This window comes from Crassostrea angulata, chromosome 3 (genome assembly GCF_025612915.1).
Source record: "Crassostrea angulata isolate pt1a10 chromosome 3, ASM2561291v2, whole genome shotgun sequence".
Lineage (NCBI taxonomy): Eukaryota > Metazoa > Mollusca > Bivalvia > Ostreida > Ostreidae > Magallana > Magallana angulata.
Window position 1 is genome coordinate 48,105,851 of NC_069113.1, and position 21,555 is coordinate 48,127,405.

Consider the following 21,555-nt stretch of genomic DNA (forward strand, 5'->3'; position numbering starts at 1 on the left):
GTAATTCAGCTATAAGACCAACCACAAAAGTATAGTTGACCGTACAAAATTCAGACAATGTACGGTTATGTTTTGTTTCATATTGGAAAATTGGAATAGTAACTGCGAAATTCAAAAATGTTTTGCACACTACGTATTTGTTATTCATTCTAAAATAAGGGGGGGGGGGGGGGTACATTGATCCTGATATGTTACAATAATCAATAATGATTTAGAAAAAATACTGAAACTTTAAATTAATTATGAATCTTGTAGGGTGACGACAAATATGTGTATGGTACTTTTCAACATTTCTATGCTTTTAAAAGAATGTTTTAGGTTTAGTATTTGATTATATTCAAAGAATCGTATGTGAATATCCGTTTTAATATATCATTTTATGAGACATTTTGGCATTACTGACCTTTCTGTTAAACTTTTTGATATTCGCTCAAAATAAAGACATGTAGACCTCAGAATCTTTCTTCGTTCTTACAAAACATGTAAAGACTTCTCCAAAGGTTATTTCACCTACCTCTCGTTCTGCATATAAACACACATGGTGTCTGTGATTTCCTCTGAGTAGTCGTCGTTTCCGTCCGTCAGAATCGTACCGTACACGAACGACACACCCTCCGTCTCTGGGTGGGACAACTCCAATTGCTTCTTTAAATGTTTGGAAATACATTGTTGCTATGTATCAACCAAGGAAAAAAGGCAGATTTTATTTTTAAATAAATATGCCAGGTTCAATAAGGACATTTCATTCATTATGCATATACCGGTATTGTTTCTTCAAAATTCCCCAAAAATGAATTTGAAATAGTTTCAAGATTATAATGGAACTTTGAAAGAGTGGCCGGGTGAAGATTGAAAAGGCTTTAATTAATTCTATTTTTTTTTTTTATTTTGTTTGTTCTTTTGTTCCCGTAAAAGAGTTAACTCATTTGATTTTAGATAACCTAGTTATCCATGGTTCATAACTAGTACCGTTTTATGGTGTATGATCTTGGAAACGCCCACGGTCGGTAGTGTCGGTCTTTAGATATCTACTGACGGTGAGATCCCGATTGTGAGCCACGATGTTGTTCTTTGCCACCATAGTTGTTGTTATGAACAAACATCCTTGGTAAATGTAATTTGCTGTAGAGCAGCGAGTTCTGCTGCAGTCAACATGTGCCAAATGAGGAAACCAAACTTATAGGACATGATGATGCCAAAAAGCGATGGTTTTGAATGCTCGAATATGTACAATACTTTTGTAGTGTACATTAACATAACCATTATTCCTTCGAATAAAAAAATCATATAATTTCCTCTTTTTCGAGAATCCAAAAATAAAGAAATCCAACAGAAAGTGTCCGTTGGTTTGTATAAAAAATAACTGTTTCAACAACATGTATCCGTTAAAGTTTATGCCTATTCATTTAAAAAGATCAAATTTTCCACTTTTCAAATATTTCACTGTAGAAGAAATTAGAGGCAGGAGGAATTTGAAGTATGCAATGAGAGGAGGATGGACAGAGTAAGTCATACATTTACAGTAGGAGAAAAGTATATTTTAGTTACTATTCGCCTATTTGTATTCACACAATATTTGGTTCTTTCCAAAAATTTTAGTTCTTGTTAAATAAAAGACACTGACTTCACTAATGAAAACTTCCTAGACAGCTAATACGGGACGCTTTCCCCATTGAGACCAATGACTAGACCAACAATTTATTTATCCTTTGTTCTTGGACCCAGATTTGTAAGACTTCTAACAAGCCAACACGCGCTATAGATGCAATTGGAAATACTTTTCCATGAGTTTTGGATTTATTGCACTGAAGGTCCAATTCCAACTGACGATAATTTTCAGTATAAAATATACATAGTAAACAATACAGGGATAAAAAAAAAAGTTTTAATAAACTATTGGATAACTGAAGACATTTAAGTAGCATAAACTTGGAAAACGGTTAATATAGTCTATATATGTATAACACGCAAGTCTAACTGCAGGGATGCTACTGTAAAAGAAACCCTCTTCCGGTGACATCGTTTTCTTCCAAGGTGAAAGTAGAATTTCCACAGAAGTAACCTTGACCTTTGACTTCAGTGACAACAGCTCGGTATTTTCCACAGTTGACCTCTTTGACGACCTTTGCACTAAACACGTCTCCAGAAGGACCTCTGAACGTCCTTGATTGGTTAACCTTGACCTTGTTCTTGAAGTACTGTAGAGCAATTCTGGACGATGTCCCTGACCCACATGGTGACCTATCGACCTGTTAAACCATATGTACAGTTATAATTATTTTTTCCAAACCAACTCTATATGGATCACAATTAAGATTATCCTTGTCATTCTATTGCTATAATGTTGTCAATTTACAACATAAGATGAGAGGACTAATATTAATTCTAGTATGTGAAGGAATTCAGCCATATGCAACAAAATAAGAACAATGTACAGTTTTATTATGTCGTTTTTTATTGGAAAAATGAGAGACAGACTATAAAAATCCAAAATGACAATCTATTACACATACACTAATTATTATTAATTCCAAAACGAAAAACTGTCAAATAAACAATGCTCTTGATTTGTGAAATTAATGTTAAAATGATGAATAATGATTTAAAACAAAAGAGAAAGATGGCGATCACCAGTTTTGTTTTATGACTAAAACATTTCTATGCATTTTTAAAGGATGTTGCGGGATAAATCTTTGATTATGTTCAAACGTCCCAGTGTAAACATCCGTTATAATATCAAGTTTAAAGAGTTATCTTGGGATAAATAATAGACCTCTCTAAATTAGTTCTAAAATTTTTAGAATTTTTCATGGTTTCTAAATGGAATCCTACATATCCATGGCCTACCTCGCGTTCTGCGAAGACACAAATGGTATCTGTGATTTCGTCATTTCCGTCCGTCATAATTGTACCAAAGAGATGCGACACGCCTTCTGTGTCTGGATGGGACAACTTTAATTGTTTCCTCAAAATATCTGTAAATACATACATAGTCTGGTATTTTCTTAATTTCCACATAGTAGAATAAAGAGGTAGGTTTTATATTGAAATAAACATAAAATCCATTATAATTTCAATGGTTTCTGTCCCAAATCGAAATGTTCCATTTCAGCATGTATGCATGCACTGCAACAGGTTGCACCCATGCATACATTGTTAGTTCTATCATTTGACCCAGACCCTGGACATCAGATCCCTCCATCAAATCCCAGCACAGCAAGATCCGTTTTCATTGTGTCATCTGATGGTCCGGTTGGGGCATCCCACCCATCGAGGGAATAATTAAAAAAAAATCATCAGGTGCCAAAATATTGGATTGCATAAAGAAGGGGAAAGTTGGGTTTTTCTCTGGATCTTTGGGTTGACCCGCAAAGGGAAACACATTTTGCAAAGTATGGATCGGACTATTACTACCCGATCAAAGTTACACAAGCAGAATGAAAGGATATGGCTTATATTTTTCGACCAATACATGGGCGTTTACCATTTCCAGAACTATCTTTGTCTGATAATGATACCCTAAATCTTTACCGACAGTTGTGCTTCCTACGGTGGCCTACGGTGGAGGTCCAACTTTCCAGAATCACTGAGCAGTCATATCCTGGCCAGAATTATAGGGTCTAGATATACGAAGATATATAATATATTTTTGATAAAAGTGCTTATTCTTTAAGACACTGGGGTTTGGGCAGATCAATTAACAGCTAGGAAATTTCTCATAAACACTGACAACATTGCTTTGGTCGATATATATTAATTTCCAAGTCTAGTAAGTCTCAGCGTTTTTTGTTTCTTATTGTACCAATGGTGTTATCATGCATGAAGAATAACATTCAAATCAAAACCGGGCATGTTCCAGGTTACCAAATTTCCATTGCAGATTCAATTTCTCCATTCAATGGGAAAAATTAAATTCCAGGCCCCTCAGGTAGCCAAGACTCAGGCCCGCTTACCGGAGTTGAGTAATTATGAAAAAATAACATTATGAAATTAAATGTTAATCACTTACGTAGGCTTATCGTTCCGTGAGGAACATAGGCCATTATAAAGTCCTTCGCTTATGGGCTGCTCTGGCGGCACTGTTTCAGGTCATATCTATTGCCTATAGCTCTACCTCTACATTCCACCTGCAGGATTTTCATATACGTTCCCTCTTCCTCTTGCTCTGGGGATTCCAGATAGAAGCATTGCGTGTAATGATGGATGGTGGATTCCTCACGGTTTGTCAAGCCCCACTTTAAACGTCTTATTTGCATCTCCACTGGTTTTTGTCCTGCTTTCCTCCACAGGTCTTCATTTGGGATCATTTAAGGCCATTTGATGTTGAAAATGCGCCTGAGACAGGTGTTATAGAAGGTCTAGATCCACTGCACGGATGCTTTAATAGTCTTCCGGGTCTCCGCTCCATTCAGTAGGATGGACTTAACGTTTGCAGCTTCGTAGTAATGCGGATGATATTAGAGGCCCATTTTTTAAATCTGGAAAATGCAGTTCTCGCCTTGCCGATTCTTGACTTGATGTCAGAGTCTGTACCACCCAGTCTGTCCACCACACTCCCAAGGTAGATGAACGATTAAACCTCTTTGATGGACTTATCACCAAATGTAACTGGTATCTTGGCAGTGGTGTTTATCTTCATCAATTCTATTCTATTCCGGTTGTTCTTGATCCAATTCCTGCTGATGTAGTTGCCAGGCGAGATGTCTTGTTTTGCATCTGATTGTGTTTATGTGAAAGGAAAGCTAGATCATCAGCAAAGCCTAGGTCGTCAAGTTGTGTCAGGAGTGTCCACTGTATTCCATCATTCCTGTCTCAATAACCAGAAGGAAGAGAAATGGCGACAGCAAACATCCTTGACGAACTCTTGTTTGACTTCGAAACTGTCATACATCTGGCCAGCATGGGTAACTCTACATTTCATGCCTTGGTATGTGTAACGAATTATGGAGACATGTTTCTCGGGTACTCCATAGTGCCTCAGCATCTTCCAGAGAGTCTCTCTGTTCATACTGTCAAACGCCTTCTCATATGCGATGAAGATGACATAAAGCGGGGACTTCCACTCCAGTGATTGCTCAGTTATAATACGCAGGCTAGCTATCTGTTGCCTCTAAATCCAGCCTGCTGATTACGGAGTTTTAGGTCGACTGCTTTGCAGTATCCTGTTAAGGACCTTGCCTGGCACTGACAAGAGCATAATTTCCCGGTAGTTACTGGATGGTAACATATATTTCAATATTAGCTTTGATTATCTGTTGTTAATCTACAACCAATTCTGCCAAAATACTGATGAAAATTTCTTCGTATTTACCAATTCGAATAGCTTTCAAGGTGAGTCCATGCTGGACACATTTTTGATATCATATTTCTTACAAACATGGATACTAGTAGTGCATATCCGGGGTTGGAATGCTATTTGCTAATCCTTTTCCCACTTCGAAAGAATAATTGTCTTGTTTGGTCTAAATCAAACTTTAGAGTATGTTGTTGTCAATTTTTGCTCTCTCTGATGGTGTAAACAAAACTTTGTACATACGTAGAGATGACCTTAATTAGACGTTGGAAAGCTGTGTGACCTATCATAGTCATAGTACTAGTGCTAACTGATGGCCTGTATCGATGGCTCGAGCCAGCAATAGAGAATTTTGTTTCTCTTTTAGCGCCTCCTAATGTTTAAACCAAACATTGGAAGACTTCGTTACCTGTTGTGGCGCCAGCAGCCTCCCTTAGATCTGACACCTTAGATTCTCTTATGTCCAGTCCGTACTGTCCGGCAGGTACAATAGCGTAGAAAGCGCCTCCATAAACAATGTCCACCGTAATCTGACCATAGCCAGGGACCTCTACATCCAAGTCTGTAAAATTTAGATATCCGATGTAAAAGCTTTTTATAGAAAGAAGATGGGTGGATAAAGCGTGTAAAATGCCCATACACGGTCGGACAAGCTACTGAAAAATTAAGATATCAATAAATCTGATATTAATTTTTTTAATAAATCATTTAAACAATATACATTTAACATATCATTAATTTTTAACCTATAAACATGTTCAATACTTGGAATATGTTGACTCAAACAGGCGCATACGTATCAAAACCTGCAAATACTGTCATTTTTTAGAACTTTAAGACATTTTCTTTTATAGAGTGGGTCTGTGCTCCATATTTTTCTCATAGTCTAAATAAGGACTATTGGGAAACAAACCGATTTCAATCAACAAAAACATGGAGAGATGACCCACTATACATTAAAAATATCATTTTGTATCTCAACACTTGAACGTTTTCAAAAAATAATACAAGTCCGTAAATTCGTGGTCAAAGTCACACATAATATTTAAACATCCTACTTTGTTGTGTCTGAACTGGTGGTTAGAGTACCTGACCTAAGCTGTCCTTACAAATCTGAAAATAGTGCAGAAAGTTTTCATGCATTTCAGTAAATATGTATTATAAAAACACGCATTAAAACTTTTAAAGTCCTCTGTGTATAAACAAAGTTCTATTTAGAAGATAAACAAATAGTTTTATTGATCAAAATATTCTTGCTCGGGTTCAAATGTGGAATGAGTTACGTAACTGGAAAGCACAGCGCCGTTGACGATTCAGTTGGTGTACGAGCTCATTAATCAATAGAAGAGGTTGATGGTGGAATCGAAATTAAAGTTCCCAAACGCAATGTGCCATTTTTGAAAAATTCTGAATCTTATTTTGACAATCTTTCACCTGAATACTACCAAACTTCATGCGTAAGCTGACGTTAAAATCGGGACGGGTTATACACAGATGTTTAACAAATTAAATAGGTGTTTCATTGGCTTCCAGTCTACTTGCGGTATGACTGCTGTTCGTCTCTAAAGGAATTTTGTACAAAGAAAATAAAAACAAGTCTGAATTTGCCCTCTCGTTCGCTGGCTCTTAAGTTGATTAAACTGAATTTAAATTTTAAACAATGCATTGTAAGCATAATCTATAATAGATTATACATTTTGGAAGACTTATACATCATATAATATACACAATCTTATCGATTGAAGAACCAAGTTAAATGTTAATGTTCATGTTTTCCGGCTTAGTTGGAATCAGGCTTGGGGTGAATTACATTGTAAAACAATGCATTACATTACCATTACTTCATGAATTAGGGCATTAAATTACAATTACCATTACTTAATTTTCTTGAAGTAATGCATTAGATTACCATTACATGAGTAAAGTAATGCATTACCATTACTTTGTGAAAAGTCAATAAGTTTAAAAAAGTAATTTAAAAACTAAATAAAGAGTTTCCGTAACATTTACACGCTAATGGTTGAGTTGACAATCTCTGTTACTTATGTCTCTGATTTTCGGAGTATGATTTTAATGAAAGGAACGGTTATATCGTAATTCGTGTAGTTGATGCATGAGTTTACACAAAAAAGTAGAATTGGCGAACGGATTTATTTTTAGCTAATAATTTTGCATGAATCGCAAATGAAGAAAATCGTGTCAGATAAGTCGGTCTTAAAAATCAAAATGACGACCGTGACAAATCTTTTTAATGTCAAAGTTCTTGGATCACAAAATTGAATAAATCTAATGATTCAAATTATCTACTTTAATATAGTTGTTTGATTTTCCCGGTTAGTAGTAATTTTTAAAATTTTTCCTTGGGGTCTTATTTTACATAATATATCGTTGTGTCAATTTTCTACAATTATGAAGGCCGGGATTGAGTAAAATTTAGACAAAGTATCAGACAATTGCAAAAAAGCCGAATTAACATAGATTGTAACAACTAATTCAAACTCCTAAATTTTGGAAGCATATTCGAGGAAATCCAGGACAATTACAAATTCAAACTTTCAAAGACCCCGTCTTTCAGTACTCTCAGTACTTTGATTATGTTATGGGTTCGATGCCGCAAAAATTTCTGGCAACATTTATTTTTCTTATCTTTTGTTTAATATATTATAAACTGAATATAGTTAGAAATGATGCTTTTGCAAACTTGTATTATAATATATTTGAATAGATTTCATTTTGAAAAAAATAAATTCAAAATTGTATTTCACTACTAAACCGAATGGGCATTTGCGTCATCTTATTCCCCCATCTTCATTGTATTGGTTAAAATCGCGTCTTTTGAATAATCATTTTAAAAGCGATGAAATAACTGTTTCAGTGGCCAGTGTGTTTATACGAATGTTGTAATCTAAAACAGCAACTCTATCTATCAATAAAGCAACTTATTTTACAAGAATAGATATGCATGGGTTACCCCATATCCAAGATATTTGACTCTGAAATTTTTTTCACTGCGCTCAGCTGATCTCTAAGTGAAAAACACTGAACTTGTGAAGAAAAACTGGTGTATATAGTTCTTCAGGTCCGTAGCAAATACGGTCACCAGTCTTGCGTCACTAGCAAACAGTGCGCACATCTGTGTTTGCAAGACGTATGAAACTCTGCATGGTTGGTTACGGTACAAAGACATTTAATAATTCTTGTTGGCCAGAATGAATAATTTTTACACAGAAAAATGTATCATTGACACTCCAATAATCTAAAGTTGAAGAACTTTCCTCACAATACATGACAACACAAAGATTCACGCTTTTAACTAAATAGGAATGATTCTAGAAAATGGTAAAAATCTCAAAAGTTGTTTTATAAAATTGTAACTTCATCATATAAAGACATCTATAATTATATTTTAAATAAACATTTTTTGTCTCTTTATCATTAGAAATTTAATAGCCGTTTTCAGTTAGGCCTCATTTTTGGTCAGCATTTGGCGGGAAAATGACGCTGTTCTATCGCAGAAATCTGCTGTACTATATTTTAAAGGGACATATAAACGCCCAAACCAATGATTTAGCAATTATCCAGTTTTTACACGGTTTTCATTTTTTATATATCACCAAAACTATTTTTCTAGACAGCAATCGCAATCAGGTGACACTAATATCAATGTCCAAAACAACTCGGTTTGTTTACAAGTGCAATTTCCGGATGAGTTTTAATGACTTGTAAATTAATAGGTGATGACTTATAATGCGAGACACCTTCCGTAAGATGAAATTTCGTATATATCTCCTAATTTCCGTTGTCATAATAAAAAATTAAAACATCCATTTTGAGTCACCGTGTCACTTTAACATATATTTTTGTTACTTTACCATGAATAATAGTTAACAACATTTCAATATAGCTTTATCATTTGAACACAATCTTTGAATTTACAAAATTTATGCACGCCCTGCGAAACTATATTTTGACGCGACTTTACATAAAAAAAAATTCCTGATTTATTCTAAACAGAAGTGAAGGTCACTACCTTAATTGTTATTTAAATAATCATATATTAAATAACATATTTTAGAAAGTATTTAAAAGCAACTTGAAAATGCATTGATTACTAGTAATCAGAAGAGGAAATGAGCATGGACTTTTACCCGTTTTGAAGACAAAACACGGAACACTTTGGAATCTGACGGCACCGGTGCTCTTGCCGTCATATGTGACGTAAGCAGTCACGGGACCACACGGACACTGGATGTTCACTCGGGTCTCCGGTGAAGTGATCGTTTTAACGAGTCCCTTTTCTATAGCATAACGTCCAAAAGCTATTAAAGCATGGCCACACATTGTGGAATAACCTTCATTGTGGATGAAAATACAGGCAAAATCGCAGGATTCAATATCTGGTGTCACGAGCAGCATTCCAAACATATCGGAATGACCTCGTGGTTCCCACATCAAAAGTCTTCTGTATTCGTCCAGGTTGTTTCTCATGTAGTTTATTTTATCCAGCAAAGTCGCACCCTGCAACACAGGGAGTCCACTTTCTACAATTCGACAGGGTTCTCCACCTGTATGCATTTCCGTTGTGGAGATTTTCACGGGGGGTGTTAAAGGCATTGTTACGATAACAAGATAACAATGAGGTATAGCATCTTTTCACGGATTTCGCCTGCATCCGTCACTGAACGGAAAGAACCTTTAAGTAAGTAAAGTACTTTTAGCTAAAACATATATCCTGGCAACATGGGTTTCCGATAGTCTAACACTAAACGTTTCCCCTAATGACTGTGTCTTCTTCTTCTTCCTCTTTTGTATTATTAAGGTCTTCCGTTTCCAACGGAAGACCTTATAGTGATTGTAATGTTTCTTATTATTAAGGTCTTCCGTTTCCAACGGAAGACCTTACTGTTATTGCTTTGATTCTTTTCCTCTATTATTATTATTATTCTTTTTTTTTTCTCCCACGTTTTCTCAAAAATGCTTCAGCCGATTTTCATAAAATTTTCAGATCCTATTCATGACAAAATTTGTAAGAAAATTACACGAGCTTTTTTTGGTCGTCACTTCCGGTACCGAGATATAAAAGTTTTTACGTTTTTGCTTGTTCACGATTTTTCTCAAAAAGTATTTAAGATAGAACCTTCAAATTTTCAGAGATGGTAGAGAGTGAACGGCCGCAGTGCCCTTTGCACATCCGAACGTCCGCCGTCACTTCCGGTCGTCACCGGAAGGAAATGAAAAACCTTAATTTTTCAATTTTTTAAACTTGAATTTTATTTATGTTTTTATTCGATAGAGACACTTAAAACACTTCAGAATATGAAATTTGTTTTTAAATCGATCCATGCATTCCCGAGATTTTGAGCTCAAAAGTTCTGAAGCGAGGGTCCGCGTAGCTCAGTCGTTAGAGTGGTGGACTTGTGCCCAGGCGACCCGGGTTCCGTCCCCAAGTGCCGATTATATTTCTTCCCTAATTTGGTTTTTTGTTTAATGATTTTATCTTTAAAATGATGGTTTTTATTGTTTTCTGTTTTATTTTTATAATAAATAAAGATAATAACAGCTTTTTTAGTACAAATATAGAGCTCGTTTCTGTCAGCAGTTGGCTTAATTCAGACGCTCGTCGCATCGCCAGCATCAAAGAAATGCCGCCGAAGCTTCCTTGCAGTACGACTGCATTAGAGTTCACTCGGTCGCTTTGCCGGCATCAAAGAAATGTCGCCATCTCCTTGACTGTATGCACACAACATTTACTTAGCAATGCACAAACGTTATTCTACATGGCTTTAAAATGAGGACTGATTAGTATTTATTTACATAATTATATAGATAAACGCATGCATGAATACATGCGTTTATTGACATACATGTAGGTTGCTTATATATTGATTTCCTGAACACTATAAAACACTATGAAATATCTCTCTCTCTCTCTCTCTCTCTCTCTCTCTCTCTCTCTCTCTCTCTCTCTCTCTCTCTCTCTCTCTCTCTCTCTCTCTCTCTCTCTCAAGTACAACTGTTTTAGCATTTGAATAAGAACTAATACAAGTAACATGCAGTAAATTGTTTAGAGGCTAAATGTACATTGCTTACAAAAATTATACATGTATTTATTTTAAGTTACGGGATAATGTCTATGGATTCAAATAATTTAAAATTCATTGTTTAATGATTGTCTTCTTACTGATTGGAGGTCAACGCTAAAAAGTCATTTTTATTACAGATGGTGTACTTTTTTCTTTTCTTTTTTGTGCATGTCTATATACTGATACAAATCTGTTGCCTGTCTGGGATTAAGAAAAACCTCCGAAGTTTATACACGTAACCATACAAACGAACGGGTGACTGCGACAAGGTTTGAAAATTGACCACCCGTTTAAGAGTGTTTGAGCCTAAGAATAAACAGATGTAAAAAAAAAAAAATCAATAGTTACATCTTTCAAACCTCGGACCACATTCTTATCGTCTGTTAAATATGCAGCGGATTGAAGAATTAAGACGAAATTCCTGAGATTAAACGACGCTTATTGCCTATACGTGGAAATTAAATTTACACAGTACACGCACCGACCCCCCCCCCCCCTTCCTATTCACAAAATCATTTAGTTTTTCTGGCCTGATTTTACTGGATCTTTCATCTTGAACCATTATTTTCAACCTAGTTCAATTCTAGATTACTGTTCTAATGACCAGACCTATTCGTTCATTTTTAAGAGAGTTATGATTTTTTGGGCATTTGAGTTTCGATTGGCGTGCTTGACACGTACTGTAGAAAAAAATTCTAACTCCCGAGCCCCTTACTCAATCCTAATGACATTTTGTGTAAATGTACCTCGGACCCCATTCTTATTGTCTGCCAAATATGCAGCGGATTTAACAATTAAGAAGAAATTCCTGAGACCAAACGGCGAGTATAGCCTGTACGGGGACTTAAAATTTTCAGAGTACAAGGGATGTAAGCAGCCGCGTAATATTTCTGTTGCATGTATATTTCTTGTTTTCCATTTTGTCTGTATCTACGATAGCGTGTGAACTACCTATGAATGTTAGAACTTTGGAAATTACTGTCATCAAATTTTTACCGAATAAATTTACGTGTTACTGATTTCGTTATTTCTACATTTATCAAGATTTTATCAATCCTGTTGAAATAAAACAGTCAAACATAATAGTAAACGACACAAAAAAAAATTCTCAATACTGAAATACATGGGTAAAATGCATCAGTCATTGTTTTAGGATTTTCCCTAATTGTTGTTAACCGAATCCGAGATTCACACCCCAAAATTCTATTTCCGATTTATTTACGACGAAAATCAGGCTCGGGTCTTTTCACCCCCCTCCAGACACAAACAAGCATCACTATTTCAAATGACCTCGCACTGTTACCAAACCTGAATAGTCAGACATCTTACACGTTGTTATTCATCTCATACAAAAACTCAGCTCCTATCCCGGGCGGAAACGCCCCAAATTCAAAGACAAATTCGGGAATTATTTCGCGTCAGCCATGTTTAAATTGAGACATGTGTTCTAATCACGCCGGAGCCAAGATTTGTTCTTTCTCTCTATTTCTTTCTCTCCTTTTTATTTAATTGTCTAACTAAAATATTCAACATAAAAGGGTTGTTGGACTGTAGTACAAGTTGAAAAACACTCTTCAATTAAGATTTAGAAAACAGTTTTTTATCATTAGGGTCTTCCGTCTTCAGCGGAAGACCCTTCTATTCTTATTGTTATTAGGGTCTTCCGTTCACAAAGGCAGACCCTATTTTTTTTCTTCGATATCTTTTTATCACAGGTCATTAGACCTGTTATTAGGTCAAAAGACCTCTTATTTAATATGAAATAAAATATGGGGCTGGTCCTTTAAATTAGGGATCCAACGGGGTGTATAATCCTTCATCCATCCCTCTTTTAAATCACATCTGCATTTCCTGATATGTTTCGTTGAGTAAGATAAAAGGCAAGGTCATTTCCTCTTCTAAAAATCGGACGGAAGACCTCCTCGTTGCTCGCAACGAGATCGTGTCTAGTTATTATTATTTTTTTTTTTTTTTCTGTCACGTTTTCTCAAAAATGCTTCAGCCGATTTTCATGAAACTTTTAGATCTTATTCATGACAAAATTTGTAAGAAAATTACACGAGATCTTTTCGGTCGTCACTTCCGGTACCGAGATATTAAAAATTTTATGTTTTTGCTTGTTCACGATTTTTCTCAAAAAGTATTCGAGATAGGACTTTCAAATTTTCCGAGAAGGAAGAGAGTGAACGGCCGCAGTGCCCTTCGCATATCCGAACGTCCGCCGTCACTTCCGGTCGTCACCGGAAGGAAATGAAAAACCTTAATTTTTTAATTTTTTGGATTTGAATTTTTTTTAGTTTTTCATTCGATAGAGACGCTTAAAACACTTCAGAATATGAAATTTGTTTAAAAATCAATCCACGCATTCTTGAGATTTTGGACTCCAAAGTTCTGAAGCGAGGGTCCGCGTAGCTCAGTCGTTAGAGTGGTGGACTTGTGCCCAGGCGACCCGGGTTCAGTCCCTGAGTGCCGAATCTTTTTTCTCTCTCATTTGTGTTTTGATTAATGGGTTTATCTTTAAAATGATGGATTTGAATGTTTTCCGTTTTATTTTTGTTATAAATAAAAAAAGATACCGGCTTTTTTTTAGTACAAATATAGAGCTCTTTTCTGTCAGCAGCTCTCTAAATTACGACGCTCGTCGCATCGCCGACATCAAAGACATGCCGCCGAAGTGCCCCTGCAGTTCGACCGCATTAGAGTTCGCTGGGTCGCTTTGCCGGCATCAAAGAAATGCCGCCATCTCAATGACTGTATGCACACAACATTTAGCAATGCACCCACGTTATTCTACTCGGCTTAAAAAGGAGGACTGCTTAGTATTTAATCCCATATATAGATACACACATGCATGTATACATGCGTTTATTGACAAAGGTTGTTTATATATTGATTTCTTGAACATTATAAAACGCTATGTAATCAATCTCTCTCTCTCTCTCTCTCTCTCTCTCTCTCTCTCTCTCTCTCTCTCTCTCAAGTACAAATGTTTTAGCATTTGAATAAGAACTAGTACAGGAAACGTGGAGTAAATTGGATAGAAGCTAAATGTACATTGGCGTCCAAAAATTATACATATTTTATATCAAGTTACGGGATAATGTCTATGGATTCAAATAATTTGAAATTCATTGTTTAATGATTGTCTTCTTACTGATTGGAAGTCAACGCTAAAAAGTCATTTTTATTAAAGATGGTGTACTTTTTCCTTTTTTTGTGCATGTCTATATACTGATACAAATCTGTTGCCTGTCGGGATTAAGAAAAGCCTCCGAAGTTTATACACGTAACTATACAAACGAACGGGTGACTGCGACAAGGTTTAAAAACTGACCACCCGTTTATGAGTGTTTGAGCCTAAGAATAAATAGATGTAAAAAAAAATCAATAGTTTCATCTTTCAAACAACGCTTATATATTGTTCTAACATATGTATTTTATTTAGAAATTGTGTAATATGTGATATTTAGAATTTAATATTCTACGTTTAATAAAGCAGTCAACGACCGACCCCCCCCCCCCTCCCGATTCATAAAATCATTTAGTTTTTCTGGCCCGATTTTACTTGATCTTTGATCTTGGGCCTTTAATTTTAACTAATTACCATTCTAGATAACTGTACTAATTACCAGACCAATTCGTTCATTAATAACAGAGTTATGAAGTTTTTGGGATTTGAGTTTCAATTGTCGTGTTTGACATGTACTATAAAAAAAATTCTAACTTCCAAGCCCTTCACTCAATCCTAATGAAAATTTGTGAAAATGAACCTCGGACCCCATTCTTATTGTCTGTGAAATATGCAGCGGGTTGAACAATTAAGACAAAATTCCTGAAATTAAACGGTGCTTATTGCCTATACCTGGAAATTAAATTTACACAGTACACGCACCGACCCCCCCCCCCCCCCTTCCTATTCACAAAATCATTTAGTTTTCCTGGCCTGATTTTACTGGATCTGTCATCTTGAACCTTTATTTTCAACCTAGTTCAAGTCTAGATTACTGTACTAATGACCAGATCTATTCGTTCATTTTTAAGAGAGATATGAATTTTTGGGCATTCGAGTTTCGATTGGCGTGCTTGACATGTCTGTAAAAAAAATTCTAACTCCTGAGCCCCTTACTCAATCCTAATGAAATTTTGTGTAAATGTACCTCGGACCCCATTCTTATTGTCTGTGAAATATGCAGCGGATTGAACAATTAAGAAGAAATTCCTGAGATCAAACGGCTAGTATAGCCTGTACGGGGACTTAAAATTTACACAGTACAAGGGATGTAAGCAGCCGCGTAATATTTCTGTTGCATGTATATTTCTTGTTTTCCATTTAGTTTGTATCTACGATAGCGTGTGAACTACTTATGAATGTTAGAACTGTGGAAATTACTGTCATCAAATTTTTACCGAATAAATTTACGTGTTACGGATTTCGTTATTTCTACATTTATTAAGATTTTATCAATCCTGCTGAAATAAAACAGTCAAACATAATAGTAAACGACACGAAAAAACATTCTCAACACTGAAATACATGGGTAAAATGCATCAGTCATTGTTTTAGGACTTCCCTTAATTGTTGTTAACCGAATCCGAGATCCACACCTCAAAATTCTATTTTCGATTTATTTAAGACGATAATCAAGCTCGGGTCTTTTCACCCCCCCTCCCTTCAGACACAAACACGCATCAATATTTCAAATGACCTCGCACTGTTACCAAACCTGAATAGTCAGACATCTTACGCGTTGTTTTTCATCTCATACAAAAACTCAGCTCCTCCTCCGGGCGGAAACTCCCAAAATTCAAAGACAAATTCGGGAATTATTTCGCGTCAGCCATGTTTTGAGACACCTGCAAAGGCTGTGTGTTCTAATCTCACCGGAGCCAAGATTTGTTCTTTCTCTCTATTTTTTTCTCTCCTTTTTGTCTAATTTTCTAACTAAAATATTCAACATAAAAGAGTGTTTGACTGTAGTACAGGCTGAAAAACACTCTTTAATTAAGATTTAGACAAAAAGAGTGTTTAATTATTAGGGTCTTCCGTCTTCAGCGGACGGAAGACCTCCTCGTTGCTCGCAACGAGATCGTGTCTAGTTATTATTATTTTTTTTTTTCCTTTTTTTTGTCCACAAGATTTCTCAGAGATGGGTGAATAGATTTTTATGAAATTTTCTAGAATGAAAGAAAATGACAATATCTCGAGGCGTTTTTTTCATTTTGTCAAAAATCATTTCCGGTCGTCCGTTTCCTGTCCCGCATTGAAAAAGCTTGTATCAACGAGATCTCAGAAACGGTAAAAACTTCAACATCAAAACTTTGTGGGATGATAGACCTATAGCTGTAGATGTGTTCAAACTATTTTGTTTTGTTCGTCGTAACTTCCGGTCGTCACCGGAAGCACTTTAAAAATATCTACTTTTTCGCATAAAATTCCTTTTCCATTAAATAAATATATAAGGAAAAATCTATGCATAGGTTATCTATGCGATGTTATATCAACAACAAAAATCTACTTCCGGTGAGATATCTCAAATATCTCAGGTACCTTTTTTGAAACACATTTTGTACAAACGAGATCTCAGAAACTATAAGTGATCAAAGCACAAAACTTTCATGGATGATAGACATGTTATTGAAGATGTGTTTAACCGGTTTCGTTTTCTCTTCCGTCACTTCCGGTTCACACAGAAAGAGTTCAAACAAATAGAGCCGTTTATCCATAAAACTGTTTTTCTTTTATATTTGTAGTGAAGTCGATGAACAATTAAGTAGAAAAGTCAAGTACAAATGAAATATTAAATACAATTCACATTGAGCACTTCCGGTCGTCCGTTTCCTGTCCCGAGACAAAAAACCTTGTTTCGACGGGATCTCAAAAACGGTAACGACTTAAACTATCAAACTTAGTGGGATGATAGACCAATGTATGTAGATGTGTTCCCACTATTTTGTTTTGCTCGGCGTAACTTCCGGTCGTCACCGGAAGCACATAAAAAATAACTACTTTTACGCATTTAATTCCTTTATCATAAAATAAATATATAAGTATAAATTTTATGCTTATGTTATCTATGCGATGTTATATCAACAACAAAATTCTACTTCCGGTGAGATATCTTAAATATCTCAGGTAGCATTTTTTAAACACATTTTGTATAAACGAGATCTCAGAAACTGTAAGTGATCAAAGCACAAAACTTTAATGGATGATAGACATTTGATTGAAGATGTGTTTAACCGGTTTTGTTTTATCTTCCGTCACTTCCGGTCCACACAGAAAGAGTTCAAACAAATAGAGCCGTTTATCCGTTAAACTGTTTTGCTTTTATATTTGTAGTGAAGTCGATGAACAATTAAGTAGAAAAGGCAAGTACAACAAAAATATTAAATACAATTTACATTGAGCACTTCCGGTCGTCCGTTTCCTGTCCCGAGAAAAAAAACCTTTTTTTCGACGAGATCTCAAAAACGGTAACGACTTAAACGATCAAACTTAGTGGGATGATAGACCAATGTATGTAGATGTGTTCCCACTATTTTGTTTTGCTCGGTGTAACTTCCGGTCGTCACCGGAAGCACATAAAAAATAACTTCTTTCACGCATTTAATTCCTTTTTCATAAAATAAATATATAAGTATAAATTTTAAGCATAAGTTATCTATGGCGATGTTATATCAACAACAAAAATCTACTTCCGGTGAGAGATCTCAAATATTTCAGGTAGCTTTTTTAAAACACATTTTGTACAAACGAGATCTCAGAAACTGTAAGTGATCAAAGCACAAAACTTTAATGGATGATAGACATTTGATTGAAGATGTGTTTAACCGGTTTTGTTTTATCTTCCGTCACTTCCGGTCCACACAGAAAGAGTTTAAACAAATAGAGCCGTTTATCCGTTAAACTGTTTTTCTTTTATATTTGTAGTGAAGTCGATGAACAATTAAGTAGAAAAGGCAAGTACAACAAAAATATTAAATACAATTTACATTGAGCACTTCCGGTCGTCCGTTTCCTGTCCCGAGACAAAAAACCTTTTTTTCGACGAGATCTCAAAAACGGTAACGACTTAAACGATCAAGCTAAGTGGGATGATAGACCAATGTATGTAGATGTGTTCCCACTATTTTGTTTTGCTCGGCGTAACTTCCGGTCGTCACCGGAAGCACATAAAAAAATAACTTCTTTCACGCATTTAATTCCTTTTTCATAAAATAAATATATAAGTATAAATTTTAAAGGCCGAACATTTTACAAACGCCCCCTTTTTTACCTGTACAAACTTCAAAATGATGCCGCTTGTCAATCAAGTTTGAAACAATAGCACCCAGTTTGATTGACGTGATCGTCCGAGCGTGATCTGGCCAGGTCCGCGGATTTCTGTTAACTAGCAATTAACAACATTATCTTTGATATCTTCCGTCATGTATTAAAAGGGGGAATTGAAAATTGATTTTTAAACATTACCAGTATTAAAATTGGTTATGAAAAATAATTATTCAGTGATTGTAAATACGCACAATTTATATTTGAATTATGTTGAATGTGTGTGACCTAATAAATTCCACGAAAATGCATAGACAGCTCCAAAACATATCAAATTTTCTTTTTACAACAAACGTACAATATATGCTACTAAAGCTATATTTACTGGTAAGAAGTTGGTGTGTGTCACTCCATGGAAAAAGAAAATCCATTAATTTTCGACCTATAATGGCTGTCTTTACATTCCACATTCTTACCGGTCGTATGGTTTTCTTATACTATTATAATTGTTAAAATTAACTTTTGAAACAATGTCAAGTGCTAAACACAGTGTTCTGAGTTATACTTTTATAGCAGAATTAATTTACTGCATTTTTTCAATTGTGCTTTACACACGTGTGCTTAGAGAAAATTCGGACGACACATACCATTTCCGTATAAAATCGCTTCGTATGGTCATTAGAACAAATAAACTAAGACCAATTCTGACTAATTATTTATTTCCTGTGTATTAATTTGCTTCCTGTGTATAGCGATTAGCAGCGTTCACGACCACAGATAGACTGCAAGCCCCGGAGGCTTTCACACCTCTAATAATTAAGCCCCGCCCTCACCTGAGATTTACCACCCGGTAAAAATGTTCGGCCTTTAAGCATAAGTTATCTATGCGATGTTATATCAACAACAAAAATCTACTTCCGGTGAGAGATCTCAAATATTTCAGGTAGCTTTTTTAAAACACATTTTGTACAAACGAGATCTCAGAAACTAAATGTGATCAAAGCACAAAACTTTCATGGATGATAGACATTTGATTGAAAATGTATTTAACTGGTTTCATTTTGTTTTCCGTCGCTTCCGGTCCACACAGAAAGACTTCAAACAAATCGAGCTGTTAATCAAATTAACATAATTCTTCTGACATTTGTAGTGTGCTCGATGAACAATAAAGTACAAAGGACAAGTATACAAATAATATTTAATACAATTTACTTTGAGCACTTGCGTTTGTCTGTTTCCTGTTCCGAGACAAAAAACCTTATTTCGACGAGACCCCAGAAACAGTATTGACTTGAACAATCAAACTTTGTGGGATAATATACCTATGTATGTACATGTGTTTACACTATTTTGTTTGGTTCGGCGTAACTTCCAGTCGTCATCGGCAGCTCATCAATTTTTTTTCTTAATTTATATATAAGACATACAATGAATATATCAGTATACAATCTTAGTTATTACATATATATAATGTTAAATAAGCAAATAAATTTTACTTCCGTTGAGATATCTCAAATATCTCTATGTAGCTTTTCCAAATGTGATGCCCGCGAGATTTTTGTCACTGTAAGTGATTGAGACACAAAGCTTTCGTGAATGATAGACATTTAATTGAAAATGTGTTTTACGGGTTTTATTTTGTCAACTGTCACTTCCGGTTCCCACCGTAAGGGTTCAAACAAATCATGTTTTTAACAAGTTTAACTAACCTTCTTGTGTGTTTTATCTAGCCCCATAAACAGTGATGCACGCTAAGCAAATGTATGCGAAATACGAGCCCTTTTTTAAAAACTTCCGTTCGTCCGTTTCCGGTCCCGAGACAGAAAACATTGTTTCAAAGATATCTCAAATTTGGCAGAAAGATTGACTTATGATAGTAAAACTGGTTAACATGTTTTGTTTAGTTCGTCGCTACTTCCGGTCGTCACAGAAAGTACTTCAAAAACTGATTTCTTTTTTATTCCGGTTGTTTTACATAGAAGTAACGTCTGGATATATCATTCACAATAATTATCACATCCACTATTTTTTCTATGTTAGAGAAGTAATGTCGTACAGTTAAATTGATACATGTAAATCAAAACGGAAGACCTTTTTGTTGCTTTTGCAACAAAAGTCTAGTTTTGTTTTTTTTTTTACAATTTTCACACTACATTTTTTAACCTTAGTGACTTTAATTTAAGTAATAGAACAAGTAAGTTTTTATGGTTCACTTGAGTAAATATGTGATTTAAACTATTTCACATTTACATTGATTGATTGTCATATTGAAACATTGACTAAAGCAAAACATTGTTTAATACTTTAATTGTTTTAACCTATTGATTAAATCATTTTTTATTTATTGACTGACTAATTCATTGATTGATTTTGATAGATTGATTGTTTAGTTCATTGCTGATTGTAACGTACCCAAGCGCAGCTTGTTTGAATGAGTTTTAATGCATGACAATAAACGAAAAGAGAAGAAAAAGACAATTAATTCTAATAGATGAATTTAATTCGCAAACAAATCATAGGTAAATATTTTAAATACATAGAGTCCCCTTGGAAATAGAATTGGTAATTGAATTAATTACAGGGCCTAAATAAATCTTTAAAAGGTATTTCAGCAAGTAATAAACTGGCACCCGAATAATTTCTCAGACTAACTGTTTCGTTCGTAAGTGTAATTTCCATTATAACAAAAAAAATGGTGATCGCGATTTTATATTCTTGCGATTTGATACAAAATAGCGGAATAGCGGAATTAAGTACTTGCGTAAAATAAATAATAATAATTACTGAAATTAGGCCTCACACCCCCTTCCCCGTCAAATTCAATGATCCCTCGAAACCCCCCTCCCTCCCCTGGAAACATTTCAGGATCCCAAATGAAATATTGTTGCATGTTTTTCCAATACCTTGAA

The 21,555-nt window shown here is 35.1% G+C and overlaps 1 protein-coding gene across 1 annotated transcript; it reads right to left on the minus strand.

Annotated features, from left to right (window-relative positions):
• Positions 1-1,473: 1,473 nt before the first annotated feature.
• LOC128175281 (trans-L-3-hydroxyproline dehydratase-like) lies at positions 1,474-9,996 on the minus strand. Its single transcript, XM_052840793.1, has 4 exons — positions 9,442-9,996; positions 5,703-5,855; positions 2,848-2,975; positions 1,474-2,249 (listed from the first exon to the last, which is right to left on the minus strand). The coding sequence occupies exons 1-4, from the start codon at positions 9,905-9,907 to the stop codon at positions 1,989-1,991; spliced, it is 1,008 nt and encodes a 335-aa protein (XP_052696753.1). The 5' UTR covers positions 9,908-9,996; the 3' UTR covers positions 1,474-1,988.
• Positions 9,997-21,555: the final 11,559 nt, after the last annotated feature.